Genomic DNA, 13,874 nt, shown 5'->3' with positions numbered 1-13,874 from the left:
AAGACGATGTCCAAAACTACTACCTCTATTTGGAATATGTAAGATTTTGAGGCTTTCCTTAGCCTCAGATAATATAAAACACAATCAAACAGATCCTTCCACTTTTCTGTTACCAATTAAATTATTAAATATTCCCACCCTCCTTTCAGAGGCTTCTGAAATTCATCGTAAATGGAGCAAAAGGTAAAAGATGAAAATAAGGAAAAGGTGAAGCTCAAAAAGTGGAAGGTTCTGGCAGACAAGGAAGTCTCAGTTTAATGTCACTCTACCATGATCAGTACTTCTATCCCTTCAAAAGCATGTAACTATCTATAAACACCTTTTTGATTAAGTACTACTGCCTTTATAGTATCTGCACAGAATCTCCTACTGCTAGGTACCAGAGCTTATTTGATCAAGCACCATTAACTCCTTGCCCAAATTCCTTCCTATCATTAACCCCAATTACAAAACAAAAACAAAAACAAAAACAAAAACAAAAACAAAAGGCAGCTCAATTAAGAACAGCTTTACGGTCGTGAACTGCACCTTAAAAAAAAATTTTGCAGTGTGTCATGCATACCAAGGTAGAAAAGGCAAATGTGTATAAGCAGGAGAAAAAGCTGTTTCTGAGCTATAATAGAAAATCATCTAAAAGATACTTCAAGTTTTTTTCTTTGTGCCAAATTATTGTCTGTCAGTTGCATACATGATACTTAAAACAATTAAACACATTGCTTTCTAAATTTATTGATTTCAGAAAGAGAAATATCACCATGTTGTTCCATTTATTTTTGCATTCACTGGTGCTTCTTGCATGTGCCCTGATGAGGGTTCGACCCATAATCCTGAGGTGTCAGAATAATGCTCTAACCAAATAAACTACCTGGCCAGGGCTAAAACAAGTTCTTAAAAAAGATGTACTCCCCTTTAAAGACTTCATATTTGACTTCTGGCCAAGATGGAGGCATAGGTAGATAGATACACTTTGCCTCCTCACACTACCAAAAGAACAACAAACTTAAAAACAAAAACTAACCTTAACTGCCAGAAAATTGAACTGTATGGAAGTCTGACAACCAAGGAGTTAAAGAAAAAACATCCATTCAGAACAGCAGGAGGGGCAGAGACAGGCAGCCTGGGTGGACAGGGCCAGAAGGGCTACGTGCAGGCTGGCAGATCAGGTATTCCCCACATTTGCCTGCAGATAAACCAGAAGTAACAACTGGGGAGCAAGACAGACCACATAACCCAGGGATGCAGCAAGGGAAATAAAGCCTCAAGACATCGGACTGGAAAATCCTGTGGGGGTTGACGCAGAGGGGGAACCTCTCAGCTTCATGGCAGAGTTCACTGGAGAGACCCACAGAGTCCTAGAATGTACACAAACCCACCCACCCGGGAATCAGCACCAGAAAGGCCCAATTTGCTTGCGGATAGCCAGGGACGTGACTGAAAGCTAGCAGAGAGCTAAGCAAGTGGCTTGTTCCCTCTCTGACCCTTCCCACACAGACAGCGTCACAAGGCAGTGACTATGTGAGTTGCCCTGCCCCAGTGAACCCTTAAGGGTCTGCTCCTTACTACCTAACAGCTGTGTGTGCCAAGACAAAGAAATATAGCCCAAATGAAAGAACAAATCAAAGCTCCAAAAATGGAACAAGGAAATGAAGAGACAGCCAACCTATGAGACACACAGTTCAAACCACTGGGAATCAGGATGCTCAAAGAAATGGTTGAATATGGTCACAAAATAGAGGAAAAAGTGAAGGCTATGAAAAGTGAAATAAAGGAAAATGTACAGAGAACCAACAGTGAAGGGAAGGAAACCGGGACTCAAATCAATAACTTGAAACAGAAGGAAGAAATAAACATTTAACAAGAACAGAATGAAGAAACAAAAATTCAATAAAAATGAGGAGAGGCTTAGGAACCTCTGGACAACTTTAAACCTTCCAACACCCGAATCATAGGGGTGACAAAAGAATAAATCCAAAACTTATTTGAAAAAATATGAAGGAGAACTTCCCTAATCTGGCAAAGGCAATAGACTTCCAGGAAGTCCAGGAAGCACAGAGTCCCAAACAAGTTGGACCCAAGGAGGAACACACCAAGGCACATCATAATTACATTACCCAAGAGTAAAGATAAGGAGAGGATCTTAAAAGCAGCAAGAGAAAAGGAGACAGTTACCTACAAAGGAGTTCCCATAAGACTATCTGATTTCTCAAAAGAAACCTTACAGGCAAGAAGAGGCTGGATTGAAGTATTCAAAGTCAAGAAAGGTGAGGCCCTACATCCAAGATTGCTCTATCCAGCAAAGCTATCATTTAGAATGGAAGGGCAGACAAAGTGCTTTCCAGATAACGTCAAGGTAAAGGAGTTCATCATCACCAACCCCTTATTATATGAAATGTGAAAGGGACTCATCTAAGGAAAAGATGAAATATATGAACAGTAAAATGATAAAAAACTCACAATTAACAACTGAACCTACCAAACCAAAACAAACACCCCCCCCCCCAAACTAAGCAAACAACCAGAGCCACAGAAATGGAGATTACATGGATAGTTATCAGCAGGAAGGAGAGGGGAGAATGGGAAAAAAGGTACAAGGAGTAAGAAGCATAAATAGTAGTTACTAAATAGGGGGAGGTTAAAAATAGTATAGGAAATGGAGAAGCCAAACAACTTATATGTACTACCCATAAACATTAACTAAGGGGTGGGGGAAATGCTGGTGTGAGGGGGGTGGGGGGCTGGTGCAGGGCAGGGGGAGAGAGGAAAGAAAAAAATGAGACAACTCTAAAACTTCATCAATATATTAAAAAATAGACTTCATATTCATGTTCAACGTAGTGGCAGTGTAGGCAGAGTTACACTTGCCTCCTATAAGGACCATAAATAATTCATATACAGTAAGAAACATTATTAATCAGAAATGATCTGTTTCCAATTATGTGTATGTGAAGTGTAAAGTGAAAAATGGATGTTAAGAACCCTTCTATTCTAGCAACTTTCCAAGTTTTTCCTTAGGAATTAGGAAAGTTTGTTATGTTAGGGGGGAAAAAAATCACGATTATTTCACTCATCAGTTTTAATTAAGTTTTATTTGTCTGACAAGTACAATTATGTTCTTACATGGTTATTATGTTATCAAGTTTTTCAAAGGATTCATACAATTACTTAGCACATTTATATCCATAAGCCCCCTGATGTTGTTGTTCTCAATATGAATAAAAATATTCACCTAAGTTTTCAAACTTAACCCTGAATTCATTGAAAGGGTTAGTTTTTTAAAAACCAGCTTTGTATATTTCTTCAAAACAAGATCACTGGAAGTCAGCTGTAACTTGTAAATTCTTCCAAATCCAAGAGTGGATGCATGTATTTTTTACAAGAGGAATCCCCAAAACACCCAGAATTTATTTATAAAATATTGTGTATTTATTCTTACATGTTCAAAACTTCAGTCACCTTCAATGTACTCTTGATGCAGTATATTTATCAAGACTTTCCCTCCACACTGCTCAAAACACTTTTGAACTCATTGATTCTGATGCCTTTTATATCGCTTTTGCCATTCTTGTTTTACCTCTTCCACATTGGGAAAATGTTTTCTCCCAAGGACTTTTTTAAATCAGGAAAGAAAAAAAAAAAAGGCATTCAGGTGGGGCACGGGGGTCATACTGGTTTTGGTCAAAAACTGCTGAACACTCAGCACAGTGTAGGCAGGCGTGCTTAGAAGTTACCCATTGTGAAATGGGCAAATGCACTGAAAACCCAACAACAACAACAACAACAACAACAACAAAACAAAACAAAACAAAAAAAAAAACCCAAAAACCCCTCACACCTTAGTGGGGCAAACTTGTACTACAAGGGGCCCACCCTTCAGGAGGTAATTCCGGGTCTTTTTAGGTCCCCTCTCATGTAATCCAACTATTTTCTCAATATCAAGAAAAATGTCATTGACACTCATTCCAAATACAAGGAGCAATGTCAAGTAGTCAACATAAAATAATAAGTGGACAGTATCAATGTCAGCTAGCTAAACGGCAGTTTTAAATAAATTCCACCCTTATCTAGAAGCTACATACCTTCCAAGTAATTTATACAGCAATATTAATAATCTGATTCTCCAGGAATATCTTTTAAGTATTGTATACTTATATGCCCTAGCTGGTGTGGCTCAGTGGATTGAGTGCCAGCCTACAAACCACAGAGTCACTGGTTCAATTCCCAGTCAGGGCACATGCCTGGGTTGCACACCATTCGTCCCCAGTAGGAGGTGCACAAGAGGCAACCACACACTGATGTTTCTCCCTGTTTCTCCCTCCCTTCCTGTCTCTAAAAATAATTTTTTAAAATCTTAAACCAAAAAATTAAATATTATATACTTAATTATAGGGTAAAAATACATTTATGCACCTAATTTTCATAAAGAAGATTCACTAAACTCCTCTAAAATTGCGAACTTACTCTGACAACATATTGATGGTGAAATTCCCATGGAAGCAAAAGCTCTCCTTTCAAAATTCAAATCAAAAGGATTATACATTGTCATCTTTATCTAGCCAAGTGATACGATTACCATGAGGTTTTCATCCTAATGCAGGATCCTACCTATTAAGAGAAAACTGCATTCATAGATAAACTATAAAATATGTTAAGTAAAAACGATGCATATTCTGATTACTCTTGTTCACAGTAGCTAATATTCACATACCACTGAAAATGGAACACCTTAGTACACTATTATGAAAGCGCCACAGGTAAACTAAGTTCAATCTGGTTTCAACCATTGTGCAATACTTCATTCAAAATGTTTGTTTACAAGCTATAAAAATGTAAAGTCGTAAATCCCTCCATAAAAGATGTATAAAAATTATAGGCTCTTTTCCTGCGCCATAGATTACAAACATCTGTCCATTTAAGCTACACCTACATCTATCATCAGAAAGACAGTCACTAAAATATAGGGTTAAGGTCAGCTTTAGCTCAAAGTGGTTAATGTGTCGTGGCAGACGCTAAAATACAGGGTAGGGCAAGAGTAGGTTTATAGTTATGAGCACACAAAACAGTTTATTCTTAGTATTTATTAATTATTACATTATTTTCCATACAAACTTTGAATCTACTTTTGACCCATCCTGTATAAAACTCTTAAATAGCTGTCTTCTTTCCCTTACTGTCCAAAGGAATACAGAATGATGTTCTTAGTCACTCAATGCAATAGTTGTAACAGCAAAATAAGAGGCAAATATCTAAAAACAATTCAAAAGCTGGGGTTCTTAACTGAGGGCTCCCACAGATAGGTTATAATCAGACTTATTGCCTACCAATTTTAATAATTTTTAGAGGAACAGATCTGTAAGAAGTTATCTTTCTTAAAAGGGTTATGGCCTCAGACACTGAATAAGAACTCTAAAAGATAAGGCAGAAATTAAAATGTAATCAAGTTTATAGCATCATTTATAATAGCTAAAAGGTGAAAACAGCCCAATGTTCATGAATAAAGAAAAGGTGGCAGGTGTATGTACATGCACGCGTGCGCACACACACACAGAGGAATATTTGACCTTAAAAAGGAATGAAATTCTGATACATATTAACACATGAACAAACCTTGTAAACATGCAAAATGACATAAGACACTAAAACAAATATGGCACAATCAGCTACATGTGTGATGAGTGAAACAGGCAAATTTCTAAGACAAAGTATAATAGTGGTTAATAAGTACTGGGAAACTGGGGAGGGAGTGTTAATGGTTAATGGTAGTTTTAACTGGGGATGGTGAAAAAATTTTGGAGATGTACAGTGATGGTGATTTGCAGTACTGTGAATGTAGTTACCAACACTGAATTGTACACTTACAATGGCAAATATTGTCATGCATATTTTAGCAAAAGAAAACAATTTTATTTTAAAGATCTAATAATTTTTCCCATAACAAAAAATAAGCCCTGGCTGGTGTGGCTCAGTGGTTGAATGACAAGCCTGCTAATCAAAAGGTTGTGGGTTCAGATTCCCACTCAGGACACATGACTGGGTTGCAGCCATCTTCCCTAGTAAGGGGCATGTGAAAAGCAACCACACATTGATGTTTCTCCTTCTCTCTTCCTTTCTTCTGTCTAAAAAATAAGTAAAATCTTTAGAAAAATAATTAAAAAGTCACATTTATTAAAATCCACTCTGCTTTAATAAAGTCTGTGTGTGTTTCCTATTGCTATGTTGATACAAGCTTAGTAAATACTAGACTGTTAGGTTTCAAGTAAACATCTCTTATGGAAGTTCCACATAATCAGAAAACTTTGGAAGGACAAAACTGTTACCTTAATGAGAAGTGGTAGGAAATTTTTTTATGTCAAGTATGTATGATACTGAAATGTAATAGAATATTTTAAAATATTGCCTTGTTCTTTAATATATGAAGTAGATACTTAATATTATCCCACCATGGCATAAAACTGTCAGAAAGATACAAATAAGGTATGTCTATTGAATCCGAGATTAGACTGATAAAGCTTCAAACATTACAGTCTGTAGGAAAAAAATTAAGAAATTTCTCATTTGATTTAGACACTAGGGCTTAAGAACCCCCAAACTTAAAATTTTCTTTTCAAAAATTACCAACACAGTGAATAATCACCGTCTGTGTTCAATAGAAAATAACAGTATCAACTTATGATAATATATATACAAACACAGAATAATATTCAACATTATTAGTCATGAGGGAAATGCAAATTAAAACCAGGAAAACCCATTATATTATATGCACTGTAATGGCTAGAATCAAAACCACTACATCAAGTTTCAGTGACGACGTAAATCATATTCACATACTGCCAGTGGGAATATAAAATGGTACAACCATTTTAGAAAACAGTTGGAGGGGCAGTTAATCACATACCTACCATATGATCCAGCCATTCTACTCCCAGCTAATCAAGGGGGTGATAGGTTTGGGTGGAAGGTAATCACAAGGTGAAGATCTTGACTATATTGCTGGTTTCATGGGCACATTCACAAGTCAAAATCTACAAATTGTATACTTTTAACACATGCAGTTTATTATGCATGTCAAATTATATATATCTCAAACAAAACAGAGCAAATGCAATGATTTTTTAGAAGTCAGTAACAATTAAAAACATCATACTGAACACCCGTTCTTCAATACAATGGGAGATCTTATGCACGGGAGTGACCCAATTAGTTCTGTTTTTTAAACATGCTAAATCCTTTGTGGTGACTATATCATGACATACAAAAGTGGTTATGAAAGAGCCCAGTTAGGAAGCTGTTGCAGAAAATTTTAAAAAATAACTTGAGACTAGTATATCGTTATCTGATGGTATGAATAGAAATGGAGATATTTTTGTGGAAGATTGCAACACACATGCTGTGTTTATTCATACTGAGTAAGTGGAAGCACCGAGGACTTTACAAACATTATACCTTTGTATCTCAATAACCCTGTGAAACAGTCAAGATTCAAAGAGGTAAAGTAACTTATGTAGTTCATATAATACATTGACATGTGTCTCACTCCATAGAAAAGTACTATATAAAACCTCATGGGTTTATCAGCTTTGGTCTGTCAACTTTGTAAATTGTAACACAGAACTGAACAACTCAGACCTATTTTGTGCAACCACCTTTAAGCAACCAAACTTCCAAAATACCCAATTATGATTTTATCACTCCTCTTTTTCAGTGTTAGCCAATTCATCTCTCATAAAATGGTATCTTAAGAGATTAAAACAGCCTTTGGCATAAACTCTAAATAGAGATACCTTTAAGCAAATAAGATTATTATTTTGGGGAGGAATGAAAGAGTCTTTCAGTGTCTCCCATGCCTTCTTTATGGTTTGAATTTTCTAAACAAGTACAAAAATTAGTATTTTAAGAAAGACCCCCCACCCCTCTTTCTGGGAGAGGGAAAGGAAGGAAGAAACAGAGAAACATTACAATTGCTCTCACATGCCCCCAACTGGGAACCTGGTCAGCCACCCAGATATGTGCCCTTAGAACTGAACTGGTGACCTTTCAGTTTGAGGAATGACGTCCAACTCACTAAGCTCTACTATTCAGGGAACAAAAATTATTCTTTAAAAAGGCAGGGGTTACCTTAACAATAAATTTGAGGTGCACTCAAGATAGAGATTCAACATCACTGACAATCCTGGTATACTGTTAATTACTTCAGTGACTAGCAAACACTCCCTCTCTCTATCTGGAAACAACGACTACCTCACATATTAAAATTTCCCCTTCAGCCCTGACATGTGTGGCCACATGCCTAGGTTGCAGGTTTCCATCCCATTCACACAGCACAGGAGAGACAACCATCGATGTATCTCCCTCATACTGGTTTCGTTCCCCCTCTTCCCCCTCTTAAACAAACAAACAAATAAATAAATAAATAAATAAAGTTTCCACTTCATCTTTTTAAGCCGAAAAATATTTAGTTGATTTGTAACTCATCTATACAAGTATTTACTTCAAAACTTAACCTCAATACATACATAACTTATAAGAGCAAAAATATTGGGAAATTTCATTAGGTCCTTAAAGTACAGGAATGAAGTAAATTGGAGAACATTAATTCAATATGCAATTTGTTGATTGAGTAATTATATACTGACACCTACGCACCAAGCAATAAGAATGCAATAAAAACATTCTTTGATCCCTGATACCATTAAGCTAACCATTTTAGGGGATGAAAGAGTGAAAAAACAATGTCAGCCAAGTGTGATAAATGTTATGGTGGGGGAGACTCTAAATAGGTAATTTTTTTCTGGCCTAAAGCAAAAATGATTAAAAACCAGAGCAATGTAGTAAATTTTGTATTACATAAATCTAAGTTTACTAAAATGTTTTATTATGAGATTGTATCTCCTTTGATCATTTTAAAATTAAAATGTCAATTAAATGTCATTTAATTAAATGACATTTAATGTCTTAAAAAATTCCCTTACTCACCTAACTATTACCTGTGTGTCTTTTGTTCACTGAAATTATATTCATTTGTGATCTACTGGTACAGAATATACTAAGGGAACACTGAGCAAAAACATCTAACCTAGTCTAGATGTGTTTCGTCAGAGATTGTCCTGGCAAAGTACTTTAGACAAGAGGCCTACATTAAAAATACTATTACCCTAAAATAACATGTGAAGACTAACATATGGCTTATGGACAAGCACTTGAAATGAAATAAAAAAAAATTTGCTAGATTGGAAAAAAATGTACAGAACTTATTTTGGCTTGCTATTTGTGTAGCTAAACCTATCCTTCCTTTAAAATACTACAAGTATTGCAATCTGTGTGAATGAGCTTGTCTAAAGGGCCCGACCTAATTCTCTTCCTTTAGCATATTTAGAACTCATTATATACACTAACTTAATTTTCACACAGTATGCATTTTTTACATACACATTTTATCTTCTGACCAACAGCATTTTGATGCAAGAATATGTTTATGTAGTCTTAAAATACCTAACAGTGCTTTATAGGAAACAGGTAATATATGTCCCATGTAAATAAATATATATGATAAGGAAGATATAGAGTAAAAAGTGATGGGGACAGCTTTATGGGACATGCCAAAGACAAAAGAAATGTACATTATTTGGGAGATTACACTAAATTCATTTCCAATACCAAAGTTACTGAAGGAAAATTAAAGTTCAGAAATGTTAGCCTATTTTGTGAAATACAAAATCTTAAGCCTGGAGAACCCTCCCAAGATTGACAATGTTAAAAAGGTTTATAGGCTCTGGCTGGGTATCTCAGTTCATTGGAGCATCATCCCAGTACACCAACATTGCCAGTTCAGTTACCTGCTTGGGGCATATGAGATTAACCAGTGAGTGAATGCAAAAATACATGAAACAACAAATAGACGTTTCTCTTTCTCCCCCACTTAAAATCAATTTTAGAGAAGGATTTATATGTCCTGACTGGTGTAGTTCAGAGGGTTGGGCATCATCCTGCTAACTGAAAGGTCGCCAGTTTTATTCCTGGTCAGGGCACATGTCTGGGTTGCTGACCCGGTTCCCGGTTGGGGCATGCCAGGCTAGAGGCAACCGATCTATGTTTCTTGCTCATCTATGTTTCTCTCCCTGTCTTTCTCCTCCCTTCCCCTCTCTCTGAAAAATAAATACAACCTTAAAAAGAAAAAAGAGTTATAAAATCTAGTACTAAATTTATTTTCCAATGTTTTACAAATGAGAGCAACTACCTGAAACAAGAACACGCATCATTAAATCCACTGTGCCAAGTTGCTGTTGCATATCTAAATCTGAGGTTCACTAACATTCTCTGGGAACCAGTATGCATGGTCTTACAAAAACAAACCTCTCAAAAATCCTAGAAGTTACAGCACACTTTTCCCTCCACATAACATCTTCACTGATGATTGCAACCATACACAGCTGATATAGAGTACCTAAAAGTACTTCAGGTACTTTTAGAAAGCTGATATCACACTTAATCTTAACAGTAGTGCTAAGGAAAATGCAGGGAGAAAAGTGATTCTAATAAATGATAAAAAATATATATATAGCTTGTAGAGAAACAAAGAAGTTCCTCACCAATACAGAATAGGAATACATGAATTAAACAGAAGTTTAAGTCAGGCAGAATAAATCACTACCCCTTCACATCCCATTTTTTCAAACTCTGATAGGCTTTCAAAAGTAAACAGTCAGCCCTGGCTGGCGTAGCTCAGTGGATTGAACTTGGGTTGCAAACCAAAGTATCGCAGGTTCGATTCCCAGTCAGGGCACATGCCTGGGTTGCAGGCTACAGCCCCCAGCAACTGCACATTGATGTTTCTCTCTCTTTCCCTCCCTCCCTTCCCTCTCTTAAAAAAAAAAAAAAAAAAGCCTTATGCCCCCCCCAGTATTTTATATCAAACACTTACATATTAATACATGGGAACTCTAGTGACTTCCTAATAATAACCATACATACCACTCCTATTCATGCAGAAAGCTAAAAATGTCAAATCCTCAGGGAGAGCACTAGCCTCTCATTTTTTTTCAATACTATAACTGTGACTTTGATAGGCTAGTATAACCTTAAATCATTTAAATTTAAACCTGGAAAAGACTATGGAAGATCATCTAGTACAATTCTTAAGTGGTAAGAAGCAAGGATCTACGTGTTTAGAAGCAAGAGGGACTTACACTATAGTAGAATGATACTGAAGTAAAAGAAAGTAAAGTTTTGGTTTTTGGGGGGAGGAGAGGTGGGGTGGGTTAGCCATAGCGAAAATTAAGTTTGAAGTTCACACTACAGGTATCTAACAACAGAAGTAAAAGGAACAAGGACATCATCCAAGTCCCTAAAGAGCAATGGGTAAGTACAAAGAATCAATCTACTTGGGCCACATAGTCAAACTGCACTTAGTCTCTAAGAAAATTACAGAACATGATCTAAAATGGTTTCAACCCAAAATAAAACATTTGAAGAAACAGGAGCCTCTTTTGGGAGGCAGTTTCCTCCTGCACTATTATTCATAAATAAATAAATAGATAGAAATTAAATAAAAAAATTGTTTATTTTTTTGTAGAGAGAGGGGATGAGAGGGAGAAAGATAGGGAGAGATATATCAGTGTTAGCGAGAAACACTGATAGGTTGCGTCTTGCACACCCCCAACCAACTAATCCACTAATCAGAGACCTGGCCCGCAGCCCCAGCATGTGCACTGACCTGGAATTGAACCAGTGACCTGGTCCAGTGCAGGATGATGCTCAATCAAGGGAGCCATGCCAGTTTAGTGCCTGCACTATCATTCTTAATCTTTGCTTTATGGCATATTGAGAATATTGGCATTAAAACTTATTTATTTCTAACCATGCTAGACAGATGTTAAGATTTGACTAGCTGAATAAATCTGGGTCACTAACCCACTGTAAAGACAACATGAGAAAGCAGATGAAAGACATCTTAAAGATCAACAGTCAAAAAAGAGGGACATATTTTAATATAAGAAAATGTAATAAACCACCCTGGCTGGCACAGCTCAGTAGATTGAGCTCGGGCTGCGAACCAAAGCATCACAGGTTCGATTCCCAGTCAGGGCACATTCCTGGGTTGCAAGCCACGGCCCCCAGCAACCGCACACTGGGGGGGTGTGGGGGGGGTGTGGGTGTGGGTGTGTGTGTGTGTGCGCGTGCGCGCCCATCTCTTTCTCTCTCCCTTCCCTCTCTAAAAATAAATAAAATCTAAAAAAAGGTAATAAACCCCCATTATAAATCCCAGACATTTATTTCTATTTTCCAGAGATTAAACAAGCGATGTAAAGTAGGCAATAAAGCAGTACGTGAAAAATGAAAAGTAAATGCAAAGAATTCCAACAGACTAACCTTGCCCCAAGTTTTTTGAACTATGACTATTTTTGCAAAAATACTACACAAAGGAAAAAGTTAAATGCAGGGTAGAGTAAAAGGAGCTCTACAGTTGTTTGTGTGGAAAATAATATAATACTTAGATTAGCCCTGGCTGGTGTGGCTCAGTGGATTAAGCACCATTCTGTGAACTGAAAGGTCTCTGGTTCCCAGTCAGGGCACATGCCTGGGTTGCTAGCCAGGCCCCCAGTTTGGGGCATGAGAGGCAACAGACTGATGTATTTCTCACACTGATGTTTCTCTCCCTCTCCCCTTTCCCTCTCTCTAAAAGTAAATACACAGAATCTTAAAAGAAAGAAAGTAAAATAACAATAATAATAATAATAATAAACTGTTTCACACAACTATAAACCTACATTTGCCCCACCTTTTATTAAAACCAGCCAACACATCCTTGCGTTCTGATGTTTCCTCATTTTAGATGTCAACCTCTTATAATTCAAAAGATAAGGCTTATTATATTTTTAAAGGTAAAGGCTTATTTTTTTTTCGTTTGCTATTTTAAATTTGTGTATTATTCCATGTGTTAAAATATTCATTACGTGTCAGTTATTGTCTGGTAAATTTAAAATAATTTTTAAGGGCACATATTCAAATTTCATTCACTTCAGGCATTGTTCCAAGACCTATGAGTTGATACATATTTTTCATCACAGTATTATAAAAAGTTTAACCAGGTTGGTCTCCTCTTTTCCCCAAAAGATAAACCACCTACCTTGCCACATGATAAAATCAGTGATCTCCATTAAAGGCACAAACCAGATTCAATACACCTGCTACCCAAATACTCAACTGTAATAAAACTGCCGGAATTAATAAAACTTCTGTGAATCTACAATTGTATAAAACATTTTCCTACCTTCACACTGGTTCCTCGGAAGAATCTTCCACCTTGTTTTTATCACATTTTCCAAAATTTGTAGTCCATAATACTGAAAATTGGATAACAGAAGTATGTGAATATATTGCTATAAGATTAGCAACTTTCAGGATTAACAAATGGACAGACGTTCACATTTACATCTAAAGTTTCAAAAACATTATGCTACCAAGTTTAATTACATATATTAAACAAGGATCTATTCACCCATATACTGAGTTTTCATGCATTTTCCTCATTTTATTGTTTACTACTCTATTTAACGTCCTGCTGTTTATACATGCTCACACCAGGAAGAACCAAATAAAAAGCCCTTTTGCAGCCAAATAGGCTTATCTGTAGAAGGAAAAGTAATAGCCAGATATGATTCACAACATAAATGACTGCTCAAAGGCTCACGTACTTTTTTTTACACGACCAGGCTCCTAAAAATTTAGCAGCTTGGATGCTCTCAAGCTTCCTACCATCTTCTAGGAGTTGTAAGCTCTTGGCCAAGCATTACAGTACTGTCACAGTTACTTTCTATAGAAAGTATTTACAAACATCACTGGTGTGTTACTTAAGGAGCAGCAAGACAGCCCATGGA

At 36.6% G+C, this 13,874-nt stretch overlaps 1 protein-coding gene across 1 annotated transcript in view; it reads right to left on the bottom strand.

The window, feature by feature from the left end:
* XPO1 (exportin 1) overlaps window positions 1–13,874 on the bottom strand; it is a 43,175-nt gene that overhangs the window by 17,615 nt on the left and 11,686 nt on the right. Inside the window, exon 4 of the mRNA XM_045827990.1 lies at window positions 13,268–13,340. Coding sequence (XP_045683946.1) covers window positions 13,268–13,340 — 73 coding nt within the window. The remainder of the gene's footprint in view (window positions 1–13,267; window positions 13,341–13,874) is intronic.

Source organism: Phyllostomus hastatus, unplaced genomic scaffold (assembly GCF_019186645.2).
Source record: "Phyllostomus hastatus isolate PE091 unplaced genomic scaffold, TTU_PhHast_1.1 phas_scaffold_78, whole genome shotgun sequence".
Classification (NCBI taxonomy): domain Eukaryota; kingdom Metazoa; phylum Chordata; class Mammalia; order Chiroptera; family Phyllostomidae; genus Phyllostomus; species Phyllostomus hastatus.
Note: the sequence above shows the minus strand (reverse complement) of the source record. Positions and strands in the feature narration are given on the sequence as shown.